Consider the following 21648-nt stretch of genomic DNA (forward strand, 5'->3'; position numbering starts at 1 on the left):
AGGAGGTACTAAGATGTACCAAGACTTAAAAAGCCAATATTGGTGGGGAGGAATGAAAAGGGACGTAGCAAAGTTTGTGTCTCAATGCCTGACACGTCAACAAGTAAAGGCTGAACACCAAAGGCCGGCAGGGACACTTCAACCCTTACGAATCCCAGAGTGGAAATGGGAACACATAACCATGGATTTTGTAACGGTTTTGCCTCGATCACCACAAGGACATGACGACATGTGGATAGTGGTGGATCGACTAACTAAGACAACTCGATTCTTACCTATTGGGTCATCAGATACATTAGATTCACTTAGTAGATTGTTCATAAAAGAAGTGATCAGATTACACGGAGTACCAGTTAGCATCATGTCTAATTGTGATCCTCAATTTACTTCGCAATTTTGGCAGAGCTTGCAGAAAGCGATGGGAATGAACCTATGCTTTAGCGCGACATTTCACCTACAAACAGATAGGCAGTCTAAAAGGACGATACAAACCTTAGAGGATATGCTTCGAGTTTACGTTATGGATTTTAATGGAAGTTGGGAGAAACACTTACCTCTCGTTGAGTTTGCTTACAACAATAGTTTCCAAGCTAGTATTGAAATGGCACCGTATCAAGCACTTTTTAAGTGACCTTGTCGATCACTAGTCTATTGGATTGAAGTAAGAGAAGCAACCTTGTTTGGACCAGACTTGGTTCAAGAGACCACTGAGAAGATAAGACTGATTAGACAACGATTAATCACAGCCCAAAGTTGACAAAAGAGCTATGCAGATCAAAGGAGACGACCCTTAACGTTTGAGGTAGGGGATCATGTTTTTCTCAAAGTTCGACCTCGTCGAGGTACTACATGATTTGGGAAAAAAGGAAAACTTGTACCTTGTTATGTGGGACCCTTTGAAATTCTGAATAAGGTAGGAGAGGTGGAATACCGTTTAGCACTACCACCACAGCTCGTAGCAATGCACAATGTTTTTCACATCTTAATGTCACGAAAATATGAGCCACACCCTTCCCATGTTATCAACTGGGGAGAGATTGATCTCAATGAAGATGCAAGCTTTGAGGAAAGGCCTATAAAGATTATGGATTGACGAGAAAAGAACTTAAGAGGCAAAATCATCCACTTGGTGCGAGTGTTGTGGCAGCATCGAGGAGTGGAGGAGTCTACTTGGAAAAGAGATGATGCAATACGAGCCAACTACCCTTAGTTGTTTGAAGATAAAGGTATGCATTAAAAATTTTGAGGACGGAATTATTTAAAGAGGATAGGTTGTGAGAACCTGAATTTTTGGATAACTAATTAGTTTGTTAATCATAATATTAAGTCAATTAATAGTGATTATTAAATTATTATGTTAATAGCATCATGATTAATACCAATATTAAATTCCTTTAAATAAAATCATTTATCTTTCTGTGATTAAATTTTTCTATCTAAACACAGTTGTGGACACTAAATGAGTTAAATAAATAATAACCAAGTTAGTTAGATGATAGAAGGTGGGGGGGGGGGGGGGAATCAAGTGACTAGGATATATATATACACATTGGTTTTCAATTTGAACCAAAAAAAAAAAAAAAAAAAAGGTAAGATTTGTTGTTTTGGGCAGAACATTCTAGTTGCCCTTCTTCCCAATAAGACTGCTGTTAAGGCATGCCATAAAAAAAAAAATACTCTAAGCCTATTCTTGTAGATGATAGTTCCCAAGCCAAGAGAAAAAAAATATATAAAATAAAATAAAATAAAAATAAAGATTGCCTCTAAGCTCCTATATATAGTGCACTATTCACCCCTTTTCATTTCCATGGCTGGGGAAAAGAAAAAAAGAGGAAGAGTAGAAAAGAAAAGAAAAGAAAAAGAGAGGAAGAAGAGAGGGTGCTTGGTGGTTACCAATTCAAAGCAAGTTTTGAGAATTGCTTGTAAAAGTTCCTGAGGTAGGAATACTCAACCTCTATCATCCCTTAGATATTTTTCTTAACTGAATCTATATATTAAAAATATGCAAGAGTGTGTATTGTTAATACACAATAGCTCAATGCATGTTTACATTTTGATAGAATGATAATCTTATGATTATATGATTTCTATCCTTCTTGCAAGCATGGATTAGATGGTTTAGCTACTGATTTTTCTTCTTATGTGTTCAAATATTCTCCATTGTTTGAATTAATCTTGCATGCTTATGAATTTGTGTTTACTCTTCATAAATATTATTTTCATCTATTCCCTGTTACCACTAATGAAAATAAATATGAAGAATTAGAGTTTCACATGGGAATAGTAGCAAGAAATAATTTTTATAGTCTTACGTATGATTCATGGTGAATACAAAGTGTGTTTTCACAAAATAATAAACTTCCAGCAAAACAGATTTTAATCCGTTTTGAAGAAACCCAAACAAACTCATGAGAACACTTTCATAAAATCTGAAACTACTGGAGTTAGTTTAACATGTTTTTATGGTTCTATAATATCAAAAAAAAATTATTTGACAACGTCTCATGGTCAAAACATATTTTTAACTTCATTGTTGTCTGGAGACAGCAGCAATGCTGACTTTACCAGGTCACCGTTTATTCTACAAAATGAGTTTTAAAGTGATTCAAATTGGAAAAGTTATATTTTTAAGTTACCTTTCAAATGCCACTGGTTTCATAATAATTTTTTTTAGCATTGAGAGAGAAACGTCAATTTTTCCAAAATGTGACAGAATCTGTCCAGTTTTCTTAGAAAAATTATTTGACCATCTTCCATCGGGTTTCAGTCTTCAAACTCTTCTGGAAATATGTTCTAAACTCAAATATCTAGCAAATCGTTTTGACCACACCTCTTTTTGACACCGTTTGATGCCTCCTTTTTATTTTTCAAACACATATCACCTGTGCTGGAAGTTAATGTAACTCACTGTTCCAGAAAAACCAGTTTTCTCCAAATTTTATTTCTCCATTTTAAAATCATTTTTTGCCCTGGTATTCTTCTCAAAATATTTTCCTAACTTGATGAACTAGCACCAGTTAAAATATTGTAATGGTTAAACTTCGTTTGGTATGGGTTTCATATTTTTTTTGTTCAACCATACAGTGCTGAAAGAAGAAGTGTATGAATTCTTAAGAAATTTTGTGATGATTCCTAAGACATTCTATCATATTTATTTTGGTTTCCATACATGATTGTGTTGTGCTATATAAACATTATGTCACTGTGGTTTTCAAACTAAAACTCGCACATGCATCAAAATGTGAATTCGACGAAGTAAAGAAACACAAAATTGAACCGATGATACATTAAAATTTAAAAGTGATAGGGTGAGCCCAGTTTAGAATCTTGTGCAAGTGAGTTGCGAACCCTAACATGGCACGGAAAGGTATTTCGGATCTTATTAGTGTAGGCGATATAAGGTTGGTTGTGCGGGTGTCACAACATAGACTGTTCCCTTGGGACAGACTGTAATATCACAACATAGACTGTTCCCAATGGTGCGTGGGCATCATTGGTAGTTACAGCAAATAACATTTGAATATTTGACCAAGGGGGAGTCAGAATTGCCCGTGGCCATTGCTTAGCGGTTGAGTGGAAATAGTGCTATGTGGTTACTTAAACTTATCTGATAAACTAAATCTATGAGAATTTAAAAAGAAAGGTGCACATTTTCCTTATGATGAAATACTGCTTCTGTTTGCCATTTTTTATTTATTTTATTTTATCTATTGTTATTATTTTAGCTGATAGCATTCATGTTATGCTTATTAATTGCTATTTGTCATTCTGTTACTACACATTATTCATTAATTGTGAGTATTATTATCGGGGTGGGTATTCTCGGGTTGTAGTATCTTATTGAGCTCGTCGCTCATTGGCATTCCCATTGCCCTGGCGTTTTATGTCAGGTACCGAAGAAACTGAAGGGAACACCGAGGCCTTGCAAGGCGACATTTAGCCTTGGTTAGCTTGAAAAGTGCCCAAGTTCGATGAACTATTTTCTATGTTTTCTAGTTTTTCTCTAGTTTTCTTTTTATATTTGTGTTTTTTTTTTTTTTACTAAGACTAAATTGTAATTTAAGAACTTTAAATTTCTAGGTTGTTAATTAATGGATGTTAGTAATATTGGTGGCAATATTGATTTGAAGTTCTAAATCTTATTATGGTGTCCTTAAATTTTGGGGCGTTGCACATTCACTCAGCTGTGATCATATCTGTTCTCGTGAAATTGGGCTGAGGTGCTGTCTGTTTTCTCTTTTGCTAGGTAGTCCTGAAACCATAGCTTCAGAAGGCTCTGATATCCCCCGGGTACTCTGGATTTGTGTCGATAGACTTTGTAAGGTCGGGGACCTAGTTCAGGGGCAACCAGTGTTTGCTTCACTACCGCCGGTTACAAGGCGAATGAGGATTAGACAGCATTCACCAGTCTAGGTCCTACAGTAGTCACCCCTCTGCTCACCTGTGTCTGGACCAGTTCAGGAACAGTCATCTACTTCCAACCCAGCACGAGACCGATCACCTATTCCAATGGAACAGTATCCCCTGGCCAGTGTGAAGGAACTAATACACCATCTACAACAGACAGTCGAGACACTACAGCATGATGCATTCCGTCAAGCCAAGTTTACAGCCTGTCAGGCAGAGGTGATAACCAGGCTACAACAACAGCAACCACAGTCGGTTGCGGCCTCTGCATCCCATATGCCCACCGCAGCTATCCTTGTGCTTGGTGCCACTGCTAATATTACCAATGTCCAAGAAAACCAGTGCAATCCAACAGAGCCAATCCCAGCACAAGCTTCCAAAGCACCGGTTTATCAAACCGAGGCACCATTTGAATTCAAAATTGATCCAACTGCGTTCAAAGTCAACAAATTAGAAAAGTTGTCCAAGAGAGCATAAGGGGTTAACTCCATCCCGGACATAGAGGATGGATACACTAATTCTGCGATTACATTGCCGGATCAGTTTAAGATGCCACACATTGATCGTTTTGACTGCTCCAGGGATTCGATAGTCCACTTGTGATTGTTTTCTGATATCTTGCGGCTGATGGGCTTAACTAGACCACATAAGCTATCTCTCTTTGGTCGCACCATGTTGGGTATAGCGGCCATTTGGTATGCTAAGTTGGAAGATTCCATCAAACGGAATTGGAAGGAGATGGCCAAAGCCTTTATTGCTCAGTACTTTTACAATACACAGATTGAGGTCACAACTTGTGATCTCGAGGCAACTCATCAAGAGCCGAATGAGGGTTTCTTGTGTTTGTGACTAGATAAAGGGCCAAAGCCTCGATGATGACCACGAGACCTTCGGAGAAGGATCAGATAAGAATGGTTGTTTGGAATCTGCATGGCAAGTTGTTGCAGAAGATGATTGTTCTATCTCTATTTACCTTTACAGAGCTTCATGAAATGGGGGTTCAAATCGAGGATGCCATTAGACAAGAGATCATTGTGGAAGATAATGAGCCTTTGAAGAAGAATGTTGTTCGTAGTTCCAATGCTACTACTAGTGGTAGCACACCTGCGAAATGCTCAGAAGTAAACACTGTCACCAGTCCCAAACAAACCACTTCAACTTGGCCCCAAGCCTGAAATTCCCATCTTCTTCACATGAGTCTCTCTCAAGCCTTGAAAATGCTGCTAGAAAAAGGGTACCTAAAGCTCCTAGAACCCCGACCCCTCCCAAATCCTCTTCCACCAAGACAAGAGCCCACTTAATACAGTGTCTATCATCAACAACATGGTCATGATACAAACCGTTGCATCTGCCTCCGTCATAAGATTTAGGATCTTATTGATGAAGAGATCATAGCTCCACCAAAAAGACCTCGAGATAACACTAACCCATTACCTCTACACCTCAACCTAATCCATACACTGTCATCCACCTACAAGCCCAACATATACATCACCCCAACCTATTTACCCAAGCCTGAGGTGTTCATTCTAGAAAGGACCAACTTGTGTATAATGGATGCACTTGAACCCCAATCATCTCAAACCCATGAACCCACTACTTCTGAGCTGATGAGCATGATTAAAGATTTGCAGAGAACAGTGACAGATTTAGCCTTTGGGATTTTGGCTCCCTTATCGACCACATCACATGCCAGAAATTTCACGCCAAAAGGCTTCCCAATCTTAGGGCAAGCTGTAATTGAAAACGGCCAACCTAAAGCAATCTCGAGACTGGGTGATCACATGACAACAACAAATGGGCCTTGGTTCGATATAGTCACCCAATCCATTGGCAAAGCTAAAGCAAGTGGCAAGAACAAGGTCGGGGTAAGCATTGATCCCTATGAACATCTTCAGTGGGCTATTGAGGCTTTGAAGGTCAAAGGGTTGAACAAGCAACAAGTGCTTGCAGTTGTTGCAAAAACTGTGAATGACACTTTTGTCGCTCAAGTTGGAAGCATTCTAAATCAAGGAAAAAGCTAGGAAAAGGACTGCCGTACCAGAAACACCCTTTTCAGCTCCAATCCAACACCCGTTGGAGATCTCCAAACCTAGTTAGCACTTGCCAGGCCCTCCGTCAATCCTATCAGGATTGGTTACCGCACCTTTAATCCCCTTTATATGACCTTATCCAAAGCTCTCCAAATCCTCATAGGACAAGGCTATCTCAAACCTCTTGACCCTTGGCCTCTCCATAATCCCCTTCCAGCCAAGTATAAAGCTACCAAGTACTGCACCTTCCATCAACAAATCGGCTACGACACTGACAGTTGTTTTCGTCTTCGCCATGAAATTCAAGATCTGATTAACAAAAAGGTCATCACTCCACCAGGTCCTACAAAGTCCATCGGCACTGCATCGATGACCTTGGTGAATAATATGACTATGTGATCGAGGATAAACCACTTGCTGATGGCGCTCATTTTACTCTAGATGTGGTGGATGGCACGCACTGTTTTAGCACTTTGAAAATGTTGTTTATTTTACTTTTTGAACTAGGTGTTGAGTTAGCCTTGTTGTGTCTGAGTCAGGTGATTCCGGGGGTGTTACCTTAGACATTCTTGTTTTGTTTTGTTTGTCTTTTTCACTCTTTCTTTTGTGTCTGTTTCTATCATTGAGCCAATTGTGCCAAAAGATCTAAATGAAACAACAGTAATTTTCACCTACTTTTTTGTGCTTTTAAATCATGAATTGACCAAAGCTTTTCAAAACTGTTTCCAACACTGTGATGAAAATAAAGAGGGAGGAATTCCTCGGGATTTGTAAAAATTTGATCAACTAAGAGGAAGAGAGGCGTGCTAAGCCCTTAATGGATGAGATCTTGTCTGTTAATATGAGTGCTGAGAAGGATCCTGGCTTGATCTAGATTTGGTTCTACATTGTCTTCAGAAGAGCACGAGTGACTAGTCGTTTTATTAAAAGATTTCAAAAAAATGTTTTGCGTGGTCCTACGAAGACATGCCTGGAATTGATTTTAAGATTGTACAGCATAGGATCACTCTCGCCCTTGAGACTTGACCCCTTTGCTTTCAAACCTTGAACCTTTCAACAATTAACCGAAATATGAGGCTTGCATGGTCGGATTGGAAGTAACCCTTGAACTAGGGACAATCAGGTCGGATATCATCAAAGGTAGCTTGCATAGCTGGATTAGAAGCAGCCCTTGAACTAGGAGCAAAAAAAGGTCAGATATGCTCGAAGATTCAAAATTGGGTTATTTCTCAAGGCAATGAAGATCAGCAAGAAAGTCAAATCCCAGAATCTGAAAGAAGAAAATTTATTATTGAAAGGACAATTAAGTTCCTCTCTGCGACACTAGGGGCAAATTCAGACCCCAATTGGATGGGCTCTTACATCATCAAGACTATTTAGTCAGGGATAACAACCATTCTCATGGATTCAGATGGCTTAGAGACCCTATGGCCAATCAACATGGACAAGTTAAACTTTTCTATCCTTGAAAGGCTCGCTGGGCCAAAAATCTGGAAGGGTGACCAAGGCAAAAGTTAGAGCATGAAAAAAAAGAGAACAAAATTGGAAAAAAAAATGGAAACAAAGAAAAAAAGAAAAGAAAAAGAAGAAGAAAGAAAAATGAAAAGAAAGAAGAATAGCTCGCAAGGTTGAAAACTTGAAAGGACGGCCTTGGCAAAAGTTAAAGCGTAAAAGGAGAGTGTTAATACCTGAGCACACCTTACCCAGGAACTACGTAAGGCTTGATTCCCATCTTTGGGATAAGTAGGCAACTTTATCCTGAAGTCCGGCTCCAATCATTTTCAGTCTGCTTGTCTCATCCGTGTTGATTGGCTTGTTCAAACTCCGCTATCCTATCCATGTGTAAATTGGCTCATCTTCGTGCTTATCTTCGTTCAAAATTGATTGCCCTATTCCGTTAGAAGATTCAGCTGTAAGACAAATCAAGTTCAGATCTGAGGTTGTTCATCTCAAGAGTTAATTTCTCATTGGTCGGGTAGTGGCCATTTGCAAAAACAGTTTTAAGGATTTTTAATGAAGTTGACTAATTTTCTAAAAAATTATTCCATTTTTTCCAAAACTGGACCATCTCTTGGACCCAAAAAAAAAAAAAATTCAGTGCTCATAGCCTAACTTACAAGATTTCAAAGCAGAAAGTCGAACAAGCATGTTAATCTAACTCTCATGTTGGTCAAAATTATTTTAGTAGAACCTAAAAAAAAAAAAAATAGTCAAAGTGATGAACTAGGGGCACAATCGAGTCAGGTTTTCTATCTTTTTCCCGTTGTCAACGTACTTGCTAGAAAGGGCACAACTAAAACTACTCACAGAGGCCAAAAGTTCTTGCATCCTCGAAGCAGAGAGGTATCGAGCCAAGTGCGAAGCACGAACTAGAAATGGAGCAAGATATTTGACCCCCTTATAGGGTCCACAACTTCCAGCTTATTCATCAACCACTCTGGGGAGGGAAAAAAAATAAGAGAGATTAAAGAATAAAGAGATGTGCACTGAGAGAAAAAGTAAGGAAAGGACTTTTCAGAGAAAATAGAGATTGAGTGCCAAAGTGATGTAAGAATCACAAATGAGAAAGGATAGGAAGCAGTACCTGGAGAAACAGGCTCCTCGTGAACCGAGAGGTCTCCCACTGATGGAAAGCAAATATTCGAGTGTTGTGTTTGTTGTTTTGGTTTGAGTCGTTTTGATTTCGATAGGTGTAAATTGATGTGTTTAGGTTGTTTTACTTTGTTTTTCCTTTGTTGAGTCGTGGTGTGTTGTGGTCAGTTGTAAACTCAATTCCCGGTTAAGAATTTATTCTTGGTTTCAATTTCAAAAATAAATCATTTTGTGCTCAATGTGTCGTGTCATTTTTAACATGATGTGCAAAATAGTTTCATAAACTGCAGGGTCCAACCCTGATCAAAAGAGGAAGTAACCAAACAAGGACCTATCTGAAGCTATATATGTTCTGGACTGCAAAGCAAAAGAAAAGAGGGCAAATTAGAGCATCTAACTTTGGTTTAACTTTTGGAAAATCTGAGATCATATTCCGGATGCACCTTCTCAGGCCTTGTCATTTCTTCGGTGTATGAGTGTACCCCAACCTTAAGCTCAAGCCTGCTTCAAGTTAGAATGGCGATCAAAGTGCTCTCCCCGAACACCATTCCCCACTAGAGGTATCTTCGCTATGTTTGCAATGAGTTCCTAGGAGACCAACTACGACGGTGGAAACTAGAGTTCGAATGGCGATGCCTAGAACACAAAAGTTTGGAATTTCCAGGACTAAAGTCTGGTTTGAATACCCAAGGGTGTATCCACGGCTTGAAATCTATATGGCAGCCCCATAGGTTGAGATAGCGTGTATGCGCCTCAATTTTGGATACTGAACCAACCTAGTCTGTCACCCCGTTGGAGAATAGGGAAAATTGTGAATATGATTAAGAAGAAAGGTGGCATCCGTGGCTTCCATATCCTTGTTAGCATTTGAGGAACTGTGTACTGTGAGTTGAAGGTAAGAGTTCGAAGAACACAAGAGGGAGTTTCCCGTCAAAGTAGAGCATTCATCGTTACTCGCCCCATGAGGTGTTTTCTAAGCGCTGCTTTGTTTGTTGCAATCTCTGAACATCATGTACTACATTGCTTGTCACACACATATAATATTATCTATCGCACTTATTACATTTATTTGCATCTTGTGTTATCTTGTATCATTTATCTTGAGTAGTGTTTAGGATCATTTTCCCTCGGGGCTTTTCTTGGGACTTTTTCTCACGATTTTAGTGTGGTTAGAGTGTTCCTTTCCTCACACGATTTTAGCGTGTTTGGAATTTTTCTCAAGACACGTGGAATGCGACCCTGAGCGGTTTTCTCAGGACCTCTTCTCACGATTTCAGCATGGTTTGAATGTTCCTTTCCTCACATGATTTTAGTGTGCTTGGAATTTATCTCAGGACGCGTGGAACGCGACCCTGAGCGGTTTTCTTAGGACATCTTCTCACGATTTTAGCATGGTTTGAGTGTTCCTTTCCACACACAATTTCAGCGTGTTTGGGATTTATTCTTCATTTTCTCACGATTTTAACATGGTTTGAGTATTCTTTTCCTCACACGATTTCATCGTATTTGGGATTTGTTCTTTCTCTTCTCACGATTTCAGTGTGGTTTGAGTGTTCATTTCCTCACATGATTTCGGCGTGTTTGGGATTTGTTCTACCTCTTCTCACGATTTTAGCGTGGTTTGAGTATTCATTTCCTCACACGATTTCAGCGTGTTTGGGATTTGTTCTTCTTCTTCTCACGATTCCAGCGTGATTAGAGTATGTCACCCTATTTATCTACTATATTATCCATCGCATCCATTACATCATACCAGTTTATCACATGCATCCTTTCCATGTTAAGCTTAGTTTGGCATGTGTCCATACCTTTCCCTCGTTGAAACATAGTTCTATCATGTGTAAGTACCTATGCTGCGCTGAGGCCAGTACTGAGGGTGTCAACACCTTTTCTATGTTAGACGTAGTCTATTTTGTGTCCATACCTTTTCTAGTTAAGACGTAGTTTGGCTTGCACGTCTTATTCACTGCATCCATTGCATCGTACTTTGTCTTGTTGCATTTAGCATTTAGGATCATTATCTTTCTCCAATAGATCATTCCTTACTTATATCATATCACCCAATTACTTGTACTCTTTCTGTGAAAAACATAGTCTTGCATGTGCCCGCACCCCTTTCACGTTGAAACATGGTTCTGTTATGTATAAGCACCTATGCTGCGCTGAGGCCAGTATTGAGGATGTAGGCACTTAGCCTGTGTTAGGCATCATTTGGCTATGCCCACTTCTTTTCTATATAAAACGTAGTTTGATTTTACATCTCCATCCATTTATGGTATTTGTATGGTATGCACTACGTGTGGTTTGATTATATTATTGCATTACACTGCATATCATTTGTATTTTTTTGTTATATTGTGTGTCATTTGCATCATGTTCCTGAACTACGCTTTGATTCCTTACAATGGGATACGTAGGCAACCCTCGGATTTAACCAACTACATCTGCATTTTCTTTGTTTGCCCAAGTCTTACGGCCTTGTCAAAACGGGCTTTGACATTCACTGACGTCATTTCATGACTTCGAACTCTATCAAAGAGGGGCAACTGTAGACACCCCATTTTGGACCGCCCTTAAGAATTGGGTGCCTCAAGTTGATCACTCAATGATGAAAGTTATGCTATACAAACGTCCGATTTCTTCAGCAAGAAGAGGTTCTAAATCCCAACCACACCCCATTTTTAACCAAAACTATTTTAGATCTTAACCAAAACTATTTCAAAATATTTTTCCAAAGGTTTCTACAATGTTCCGAGGCTCGCATTTTGTTAAAAATTGCACTTTTCGGTAAACCGAGCAAGGACAAAATGGAAATAAATGAAAGGGAGGTGAAGGAAATAGGAGGGGATAGAAGAAAACTAGTTGGGAAAAAAGTTGGGCATCAATCCATTAGGGTAAAAATGAGCATCCTTCACTAAAATAGGCATATCTCTTTACACACTTAGAATTTAGATGTGAGGCTACCACCATTGGAAAGTGGACTTCCGGGGCTTCAATTTAGACTCAAGAATGATCTGAAACCAAGTTCGAATAAAGGATATATGCCCATTTCAAATCGGGTCTGCAAGCAGATTTTTGTTGCCGGCCACCCACTAATAGTGGCCTACCGGCCATTTGTGTAAAATGCAGATATTTGTTGCCAACTGTCCCCTAAAAGTTCCAGCTGTTCCTATATAGATATTTCTAACCCGAGAGATTATTTATATATATATACTTGACCTTCCCTCATGGTTTTAGGTTACGAAAAAAATTTCAAAAGTCCCAAAACTTGAAATTCTCTCTCTATCTCTATCTTACAACCTACACTCTCTCTCTCTACACTTCCTAACCAATATTGGTGCCCTTCTTGCTGACATTATTAAGTCAAAATTTCAACCTTTGAGAGTGTAAGCTTTGTGGTTTGTGAACAAAAGAGTTACCTTGCTTCAAGAGGTATAATTTTGAGCATCTCTACACTACTTCTTTCCTATCTTTTCTTGCTGTTTTTGAACTATTTTTGGACTGTTTTTATGGGCTGAAACTTGTGGTTTAAAGCTACCAAAGGTGGAGGGGTTAATGACCCTTCTTTGAACCTTGTTCTCTAAGCTTTTGCCCGCCCTTGTGTTTCCCATTTTTTTCTCAACTTTTTTTGAGTTTTTTACCACTAAATTTCAAAGTTTTTCAGAGGCTAAAAATGTTGTTTTGAGGTCCCAAAAATGGAGGGGTTAGCCACCCCTCCTTATGTTTTTTTACTAGCTTACATTCTCCATTATTTTAGCTTACTCTTTTAGCATTTTTTACATCAATTCCAGCACTATTTTAGTCTAATTTAGGACTGTTTTGAGGTGTTTATTTCATTTAAGCTTTGTATAGTATGCTTGTAGTGTAATGGTCCCCATAGGTTTGGTGGTTTAGGCATTAGACACCAACTTATTTGAGTTGATAGCATTTATTTCTTGTTTTCCATACTTGTTTTCACCTCTAATCATCTCTGCAACCTCCCTCTTTTCTTGGCATTTTATTTTATTTAAGAGTGGTTTTGTGACGCCCCAAATTTTTTTTTTTTTGAAACGTCATAAGATTCAAATAACAATAACTTGTTAGATAAAATTTTAGCAACTAATTAGGAACTTTTAAATTCTTACATAGTCAAAGTCCAACAACAAAATAAAACTACAAGTTCACACACAACGTCACAATATAGTTAAATACTAATACAAGAAATAACATGATTTTGATAAAATCTTGACTCTAAATTAGCCAAGGTTCGATATTAGCAGCAGCTCCAATTTCAGCCTCAGTCCCTTCTTCGACATAAGCTGGCATGAAACGCCAGGGCAACAAAATATATGCCATGAGTTTTGCAACACAGTAAGAAAACATAACCAACCTACCATTCTTTTTGAGAGAAAATAATGAGATTATATACACGAGATAATAATATAATCGTAAACATAAATTGCAGCCATTAAAATAATTCAAATAATGTTAATAACTTAGGTGACCTTTGAAATCTCGCCAAAGAGGTTTAACTTACTAACCACTAAGTCATTGCCACGGTTAATTTGGAAACCCTCCCTCGGTCAAATATTCAAGAACTACCAAAGATGCCCACGCCCGGAGTTATATACCCAAGCCATGACATCCGTGGTCTGCCCCAAGGGAACAGTCTGCCAGGGGTACGTAACTTCCCTGCGTGCCACTCGCACATCCACCCTTATTCCAAAATCAAATACCGATAAGGGTTCAAATAATCCCCGTGTCATCTTAAGGTTTCGCGACACAATTTACTTAAAAATTATTAAAAATCAGGGCTCACACTGAATACCCGGTATTAATCCTTTATCAGTAATTTTATATATTAAACACAAATTATTCAATTCTCAATCACCAATAACGTTATACCAACAAAAAAAAAGACATTATACATGTCACACAATAATAATTAAATGTACAAAATTTTATAGACAATTAATTTAAGCCATGGTATGAACATAATAACTTAGATACAAGAAGTAAACCATAATTAGACACATGCACAAATTTTTGATTTACAAAATTAGACTAGCACAATATTAAATAAATCACAACACACTCATACATGGATTACTAACTTATAATAGTTGATGGATTAGAACCACACAATATTGAAGTGATGATTTTATCATGTCCAGAAAATTACAGATCATAACTTAGGTATTAAAAATTATAAATAAATTATTTACACAATTCTAAAATTCGTGCAATTAAACAGAATACTCAATAGGGATGTTTAGGTCACTTTTCAGAAAGAATTTCAGAAAAAGAAGTTGTAAATAATCCTGTAAAATTTCCAACAGTTTTTATGACACAGATTCGTCACATTTCCTTACATTAATTCAATGCTTAAATTTATAGATCAAATCCATAATCTAAAAATTTATCATGAAACTAGACTTCTCAAATTTCGTCTTTTAGTTAGAAATTACCAGATTTGGCATAGTATAGAATTTTATATAAATTTTCAAATATATAGTAAAATCTGTCTCCTAGTTTCAGATTTAGTTAAAAATTTGTATAAACTCGTAGAAAGCTCAAAAATTGTTGCCAAAATTCCTGGATGAACTAGACATCATTATCAACAACTTTGTAGAAGAAATAATCTCGAAATTTTGAGTATAAATTTGTCTAAAAATTCGGGCAAACATTATGGCAGATTCAAAACAGACAGATTATTTTCAATCTTCTCTTTAAATGTATAACTACACATGCAAGCTTTTTTTTTTTTTTTTTTTACAATAATAAGATGATTTTAAGACTATCAATATCTTTAAACACTTGATATACACATCACAAAATTCTTACACATATATATATATATATATATAATTTCTATTTATGAGTAGTCATTTTAATCACAAGAACATAATCTGAAAACTTCATTAATAAAAAGAAATGAGAGGGCTGAGAGGATTTTCTTACTTAATAGTGGGATTCAAAAGGGTGACAAAATGGTAGCAAAATTTTGCTTCTTTAACCTTCCTCTCTTCTTCTCCTTCTACTGAATTTTTTTTTTCCCTTAGTTTCACCTGTCCAAGACATGCATAGGCTAAGCCTTCCATGTACAAATACAAATCCTGTTGAGCCTTTCCCCCCTCACTCCCTCTCTCTTTTTCTCTCTCGCCCTATGCTCTCCACTACAATTCTCCCTAACCCAAGAATGATGATGGGATAGAATTTTCCAAGCTTACATGCAAGCTTGCAGGTGGCACATACCTGCCGAGAATCTGATTCTTCCCTTTTTTTTCTTTCTTTTTTTTTACTAATAAATTATAACAATAATTATTGAACATCCACAACATTTTTATTCTTAATAAGGTCTTTGTTAGTGATTGAATTGGGTTATTTTAAAACTAATTTTTACACTATTATATATTTTAGGTAGATTATGAATAAAATTAATTAATTAATTTATTCATTTATTTTCTTTTAAGAATAATTTAAATATGGGTTTTCACAGGTTTCAAACCGATTGTTTGTTTAAGCTTAAGATTGAGGTTATTGTGCTTAATGGTTTAATCCCTTTGGGGGTTCATTACCAACGGCATGACATCGCTCTCATGCCTGAAACAACATTTGGTTTGGTACTTCTTTCCATTAGTGGATTTAAAGCTCATTTTTGGACTTAATGAATTAAGGAATGGAAGGTAATTAAAAAGAAGTAATAAAACTTGGATTAAAATAGAACAAGATAATAAAGATTTGAGTTCAATCAGACGTTAATTGAACACATGGAGACTTGAGTCATTTCATACTTGTTAAATGATGAAATGGTTCAAGTTTCCAAGGTCAACCACTTCCCTTGATCAATCCATGATAGGGAGAAGGTTTTGTTGGTCTTTTGTTGTGCATTTATTGAAATTGTGTCCCTTGATTCATAAGTCATCACGTAACGAGATTGTGTCGTTTGATGGCTTGCAAATTAAGTCTACCCCTCATTTGACCTGTTTGCTGATAAGGAGAGGCAAGGTGGACAAATATCTCCTGAAAAGACTCTGGTTTGTGCTCTGTTTGTCCTTTGTTGCTACAGGAAAGAACCAACATCAGTGACCGGTAGGCCACTTTTAGTGGACAGCAACCCACTATTAGTGGCCTGCTGGCCACTACTTTTGGGTTGCCGGTCACTTTTTCAGCCAGGCAGTGTCCTTTTTCCAATAGAGCAGAGCAGAAGTTGAGGTGAAAAAATAATGCAATTTTCTAACCATGCAACAGAGGCATTCCGGTAGCAAAACGGAGAGCATTATAGGGTGAAAATCCGCGTTCATGCATGAGCCATCCCTAGTATTTCAGGGCCCATTTAAATTTGTGTTGTACTTAGCTAGTTAGTTGTGTTATACTTAATTAATAAGCTAGAATAGTTAGTTAAATTTGTTGTTGTAATAATTAGTTAATTAGCTAGTGTAGTTAATTTATTCATTTGGTTTGTAATAGTTAGTTAATTCGTAGTAATTAGCTAGGACATTCATTCTGACCCTCCTGCATGAGGGCAACTTGTAATAATATATATGTCTTCCAACCCTACGTCTTTCTTCCTTTTATTTATCTATTTACGATGGATAGTTTAGAACATCATGTTTCATTTATCATATTCCATGTTTGCATCCATTTATCTTGCATGCATCGAGGCTCGATTCATCATTTTAACAAAGCATTGTTATTTATTATTGCTTTGAAAACGTGCTTAAACTGCATACTATCAAATTGATTCACATGCCATACTTGCATTAGGCATATTGCTTTAGTTAGGATCATGCATTTTTCTAACTATTTTCTCTCTTTTGGCTCGCCTTAGGAATTGGGGTAAGCTTTATTGCTTTATTATATTGCATGAGTGTGATTGTTGTCAGTCTAGCATGCTTGCCCTGAGGCTAACTACTAAAGTGCTAAATTGTTTGGATGCCAGTGGCTGAAGGCTAATTGCTCAAATTGGGATGATTTGATCAAATGTACATGTGATGTCACCTTTTCAAGTGGTACATATTCGAAACAATTTTCAAAAACAAACATGAAATCAAAGTGTTCCAATTTTTGCAAATTAGTCTATACTTGTGTGCAACACATAGTAAGTTAGTCTAATAATCGAAACAGGAGCATATAATGTAGATAAGAATCACATCATGATTAGTAGAGGTCGATCTTTGATCGAGCCAATAGGGTGCTCAATTCATAACCTTCCTCTCTCGTACCTAAGTTCCAGAGTCGAGACAATCTTGGTGGTGACGGACACGTGGCCTTTATTACGAGTCACGGGTTTCCTAAATTTCTCAAAAATATTTAGGTGGCGACTTTGTATTTGGCAAAGCAGCTCATTTTTGGCATTTTGATTCAAAATTAATTTTCCAAAAGAATTGCCAGATGTGGACTCATTTGTGTTTATCTATTTCACATTGCACTTGTGGAATCAGATTCAGCACCACGGGGGTTCGAACTGTAGGGCTAGTCGTATCCGAAATGAGCACGGAAAGTTAAGCTACATGCATGTAGCCAAGTTCATCAGAAACAACATCATCTGCCGATATAGGGTTTCGAACAAGATCATCTTCGATAATGGCTCACACTTCTAGAAAGAGGTGCTGGATCTACTTGAGAAATACAACGTGACTTTTCATAAGTCATCAACATACAGACCACAGACTAATGGAGCTATTGAGGCCACTAATAAGAATATCAAGAACATATTGCGGAAGATGGTGGAAACGTATTGGGACTAGCTAGATAAACTGTCGATCGCGCTCTAGGGCTACAAAACCTTAATCCAAACATCTATAGGGCAACCCCCTATTCTCTCGTCTATAGAATGAAGACTATTTTGCCCGTCGAAATTGAAGTGTCATCGCTGCGAGTTATGGCCGAGTGTAAGATAGAGGAGGCGGACTGGCAACAGAGCAAGTTTGAGGAGTTGATGATGTTTGATGAGAGAAGACTAAGGGCATTATATCATGTCCAGGGCTACCAACACAAAATTGCTAGGGCTTTTAACAAGAAAGTTAAGTCTAGGAATCTCAAGGAGGGAGACATGTTATTGAAAGACAACTGGGCTCCCATCCATGACCCTAGAGGCAAATTCTGACCCAATTGGACTAGTCCTTACATCATCAAATCTATCTGGTCGGTAGAGGTGATTATTCTCATGGACCTAAATGGCCTGGAGTTTTTACAGCCGATCAATATGGATAAGTTGAAGAAATATTACCCTTGAGACCAGGGCTGGCCCTGAGATTTAGGGGGCCCAAGGCGACCTTCGAAAATGGAGCCTTTTTTACATTAAAAAAAAATTGATGGATAAAATGATAAGTTACAACAACTTTTTTATTTGTTTGTAGCCACAAAAAAATTTACTTGCACATATAATCATTAAAATTATAAACAAAAATTTACTTTCATATATTAAGATAGGAAGCAATCATTACAAATACTCAAAAAACTAAAAATCTAGTTTTGTTGCTTTATAGTTTAGAAATATCCAGTTTACAATTGAACCAGCTATCATATAAACATTACTATTCTCACATTTTTAGCTACAAAATCACTCATGAAGCTTGCATAATCGAATTTATCCACCATATCCTTTTCAATGGATAACAAAGCTAACCCATTCAATCTTTCTTATGACATAGTTGACCGAAGGTAAGATTTGATTAACTTCAACTTTGAAAAACTTCTTTCTCTAGAGGCCACTGTAACAGGTATAGTTAACAAAATTCTATACACAATCCATGCATTTGGGAAACAACCATCCATTGTTTTCAAATAATTTAATACTTCAATTGGCCTTTTGATTCCTTCCGGTAAAACTTCTTTCAAGACATTCAACTCTGAAAATAGATCTCTCCCATCAATATCAGGAAGTTCATCATATTTCAGAAAATCTTCAAGATTAACACAATAAGTCTTCAAATATCCCTTGTTAGTAGAACTCAACTTTTTCAAATCAAACAAAAATCCAAAATTTTCCTCATATACTTGAAATTGTTCAAACCTACTCTTAAGTGAAGAAAGAGCATGATCAATTATATACATAAAGTAATTAACTCTAAAAGATTCTTCAGCAGTCTATGTCACCTCTTCACTAATATTCTCATCAAATTGTTTCTTTCTGCGAATGACACGCTTTTCACAAAATACTGGATCAATTTCCATTAGAGTAGCAACTTCTTTTGCTTCAATCATGGCATCCAAAAATCCAGTTTCTCTATACTTTTCAAGAAAGGTAATGAGTCCTTTTAACTGAATTATAGCAACATCAATATGCATGTCCTCCCTTTGAAATATTTTGCTAACTGAGTTAACTGCAAACAATAAATTGTGCCAAATAATCACGCCAAGCAAAAATTCAAAGTTCTCAATTTCATATGTTGCTAAAGACTCAGCTTCACTCTTTGTATTGTGGGGTTCACCAAGATTTTCCAAATGATTTAAAGCATCTCTTATTTGTGGAGCTTGATATGTTATTGCTTTAACACTTTTAACATGACTTTCCCACCTTGTTTGTGACAATGGCTTCAATGTGAGACCTTCCACATGATCTTTGAAAACTTTCCACCGCTTTGTAGAAGATGAAAACAATAAATATATACGTTGTAACACTCCAAAAAAAGAGATAGCTTTGGGACAAGAGTTAGCCACATCACAAAGTCCAAGGTTAAGACTAAGACAACCACATGGTGTGTAGAATGCTCCAGGATTTATTTCAAGTAGCCTTTTCTGTACACCTTTGTGTTTCCCTTTCATGTTAGAGCCATTATCATATCCTTGCCCTCTTATATCACCAATATCAAGTTGGAGTGTGCACAATACCTCTTTAAGTACATTAAAAAGACCCAATCCCGATGTGTCATCCACCTTTAAAAATTCTAAAAAGAACTCTTCCAACTTTACTTGATTAGTTGAAACATCCACACATCTTATTACAAGAGACATTTGTTCTTCATGACTAACATCTGGAGTACAATCAAGAATAACTGAAAAATATTTCGCTTCTTTGATTCTTTCACAATTGTACTTTTGATCTCACCCACTAACATTTGTATCAATTCATTTTGGATTTTGTGACCAAGATAATGGTAATGAATTTCATTCCTTTCAATGCGATGAAGGTGGTCTTGCATTACCGAATCAAATTGAGCAATCATTTCAATTAAACTTAAAAAGTTTCCATTTCTTTCTTGATAAATCTTCTCATTGTCTCCACGAAACGCAAAATTATTTTTAGCAAGAGTTCTCACAACAACAATTATCCTTAGTAACACCTTTTTCCAATGTTCTCTCTTCCTATTGATTTGTTCTTGAACACCTTTATCAATTGTTTCATTCTTTTGCAATCTATTTTCCAATTCAATCCATTTGCTCATACAAGTCATGTGCTCATTGCTAGTTTCATGACTTCTAAGCCTATGACCTAGATTCTTCCAATCTTTAAATCCATTAGTAGACAACTAAGTCTTGTTCCCATCTTCCTTAAACAACTTACAACAAAAGGAAAATACTTTGTTTGAAGCATCTGAATAGACTAGCCATTTCCTATCTTGCTTCTCTTCATTTGATAAATTTCGAATGTAATATGTAGAGGAGAAATGTCTATCATTGTCATCTCTAGGAAAATTGACAACATTACTTCTTATAGGACCTCTTTCAACTAATAAATCTTTGAAATTCTGATCAATCTTGTCCCAATTACTTGGGTCATTAATATTTAAAGGTCCATATTCAACATTAAAATCTTCACTTTCAGTGGCTTTCCCATTCACCAATTCTTCATTGTCATTCTCATTCAAACATTCAATAGGCTCTTCAACATCCAAATCTTCATTTTCATTCTCATTACATTAATTAAGTTCTTCAATTACCAAATCTTCATCAACCAAACATAAACTTTCTATTTGTTTCTTGCTACCAAAAAATTTATCAAGCGCTCCTAATTGAGATTGAATAAAATTTTCTAATTTTTGCTCTTTTTCCTTTTTTCACATCCAGAAATATACTTCCTAGAAGGCATGACTACTCTATATGATCACAAATCCACACAAATTCACAATCACTGATCTCTGCAAATAATATACTTTCAGAATTAGAGCATAACAAAAATTATAGACTTTCACTAAAGCACATGAATTAGGTAATTTTCTAATTTAAAGAACAAATTATATAGGGCAAGAAATTAGGAGAAAAATTAGGGGAAAATTATTGCAATAAATTAGGGCAAAAACTTCCTCCATTTAAATGTGATATATATATATATAGAGAGAGAGAGACTCACGGTTTTGATGCCCAAAATCGTTAATGCTCAGTGTCCATCAAATATGGAGGAGAGGAGAGGACTGAAAACTCACACGATTTCATCTTCATCAGTCCAATGCAAGAGAGAGATGAATCCAATTCGAGAGACAGAGATGTGTTTCTTAACCCATGTGAATTCATTCATTCTTCAGTAACCCATGTGTTTCTTTGATCTTCCTTCTTTCAGTGATCCATGTGGGTATATTATGATGTGTTTGTTTTTGGGCCCATGTTCATTGGGCCACTATTATGATTTTTTTTTTTTTGGCCCCATGTTCAATTGGGCTTATAATATTTGGTTTTCTTTTTTATATCTAAAACA

At 36.8% G+C, this 21648-nt stretch overlaps 1 protein-coding gene across 1 annotated transcript; it reads right to left on the reverse strand.

The window, feature by feature from the left end:
• Positions 1–18694: 18694 nt before the first annotated feature.
• LOC114315183 (uncharacterized) lies at positions 18695–21045 on the reverse strand. The gene is made up of 6 exons (XM_082919040.1): positions 21018–21045; positions 20537–20853; positions 20162–20455; positions 19113–20051; positions 18813–18971; positions 18695–18727 (listed from the first exon to the last, which is right to left on the reverse strand). Exons 1-6 carry the CDS (start codon positions 21043–21045, stop codon positions 18695–18697), a joined length of 1770 nt encoding a protein of 589 aa, XP_082775166.1.
• Between the last annotated feature and the right edge of the window lie 603 nt (positions 21046–21648).

The sequence above is a fragment of the Camellia sinensis genome, chromosome 1, assembly GCF_055761805.1.
Source record: "Camellia sinensis isolate YWXY chromosome 1, ASM5576180v1, whole genome shotgun sequence".
Lineage (NCBI taxonomy): Eukaryota > Viridiplantae > Streptophyta > Magnoliopsida > Ericales > Theaceae > Camellia > Camellia sinensis.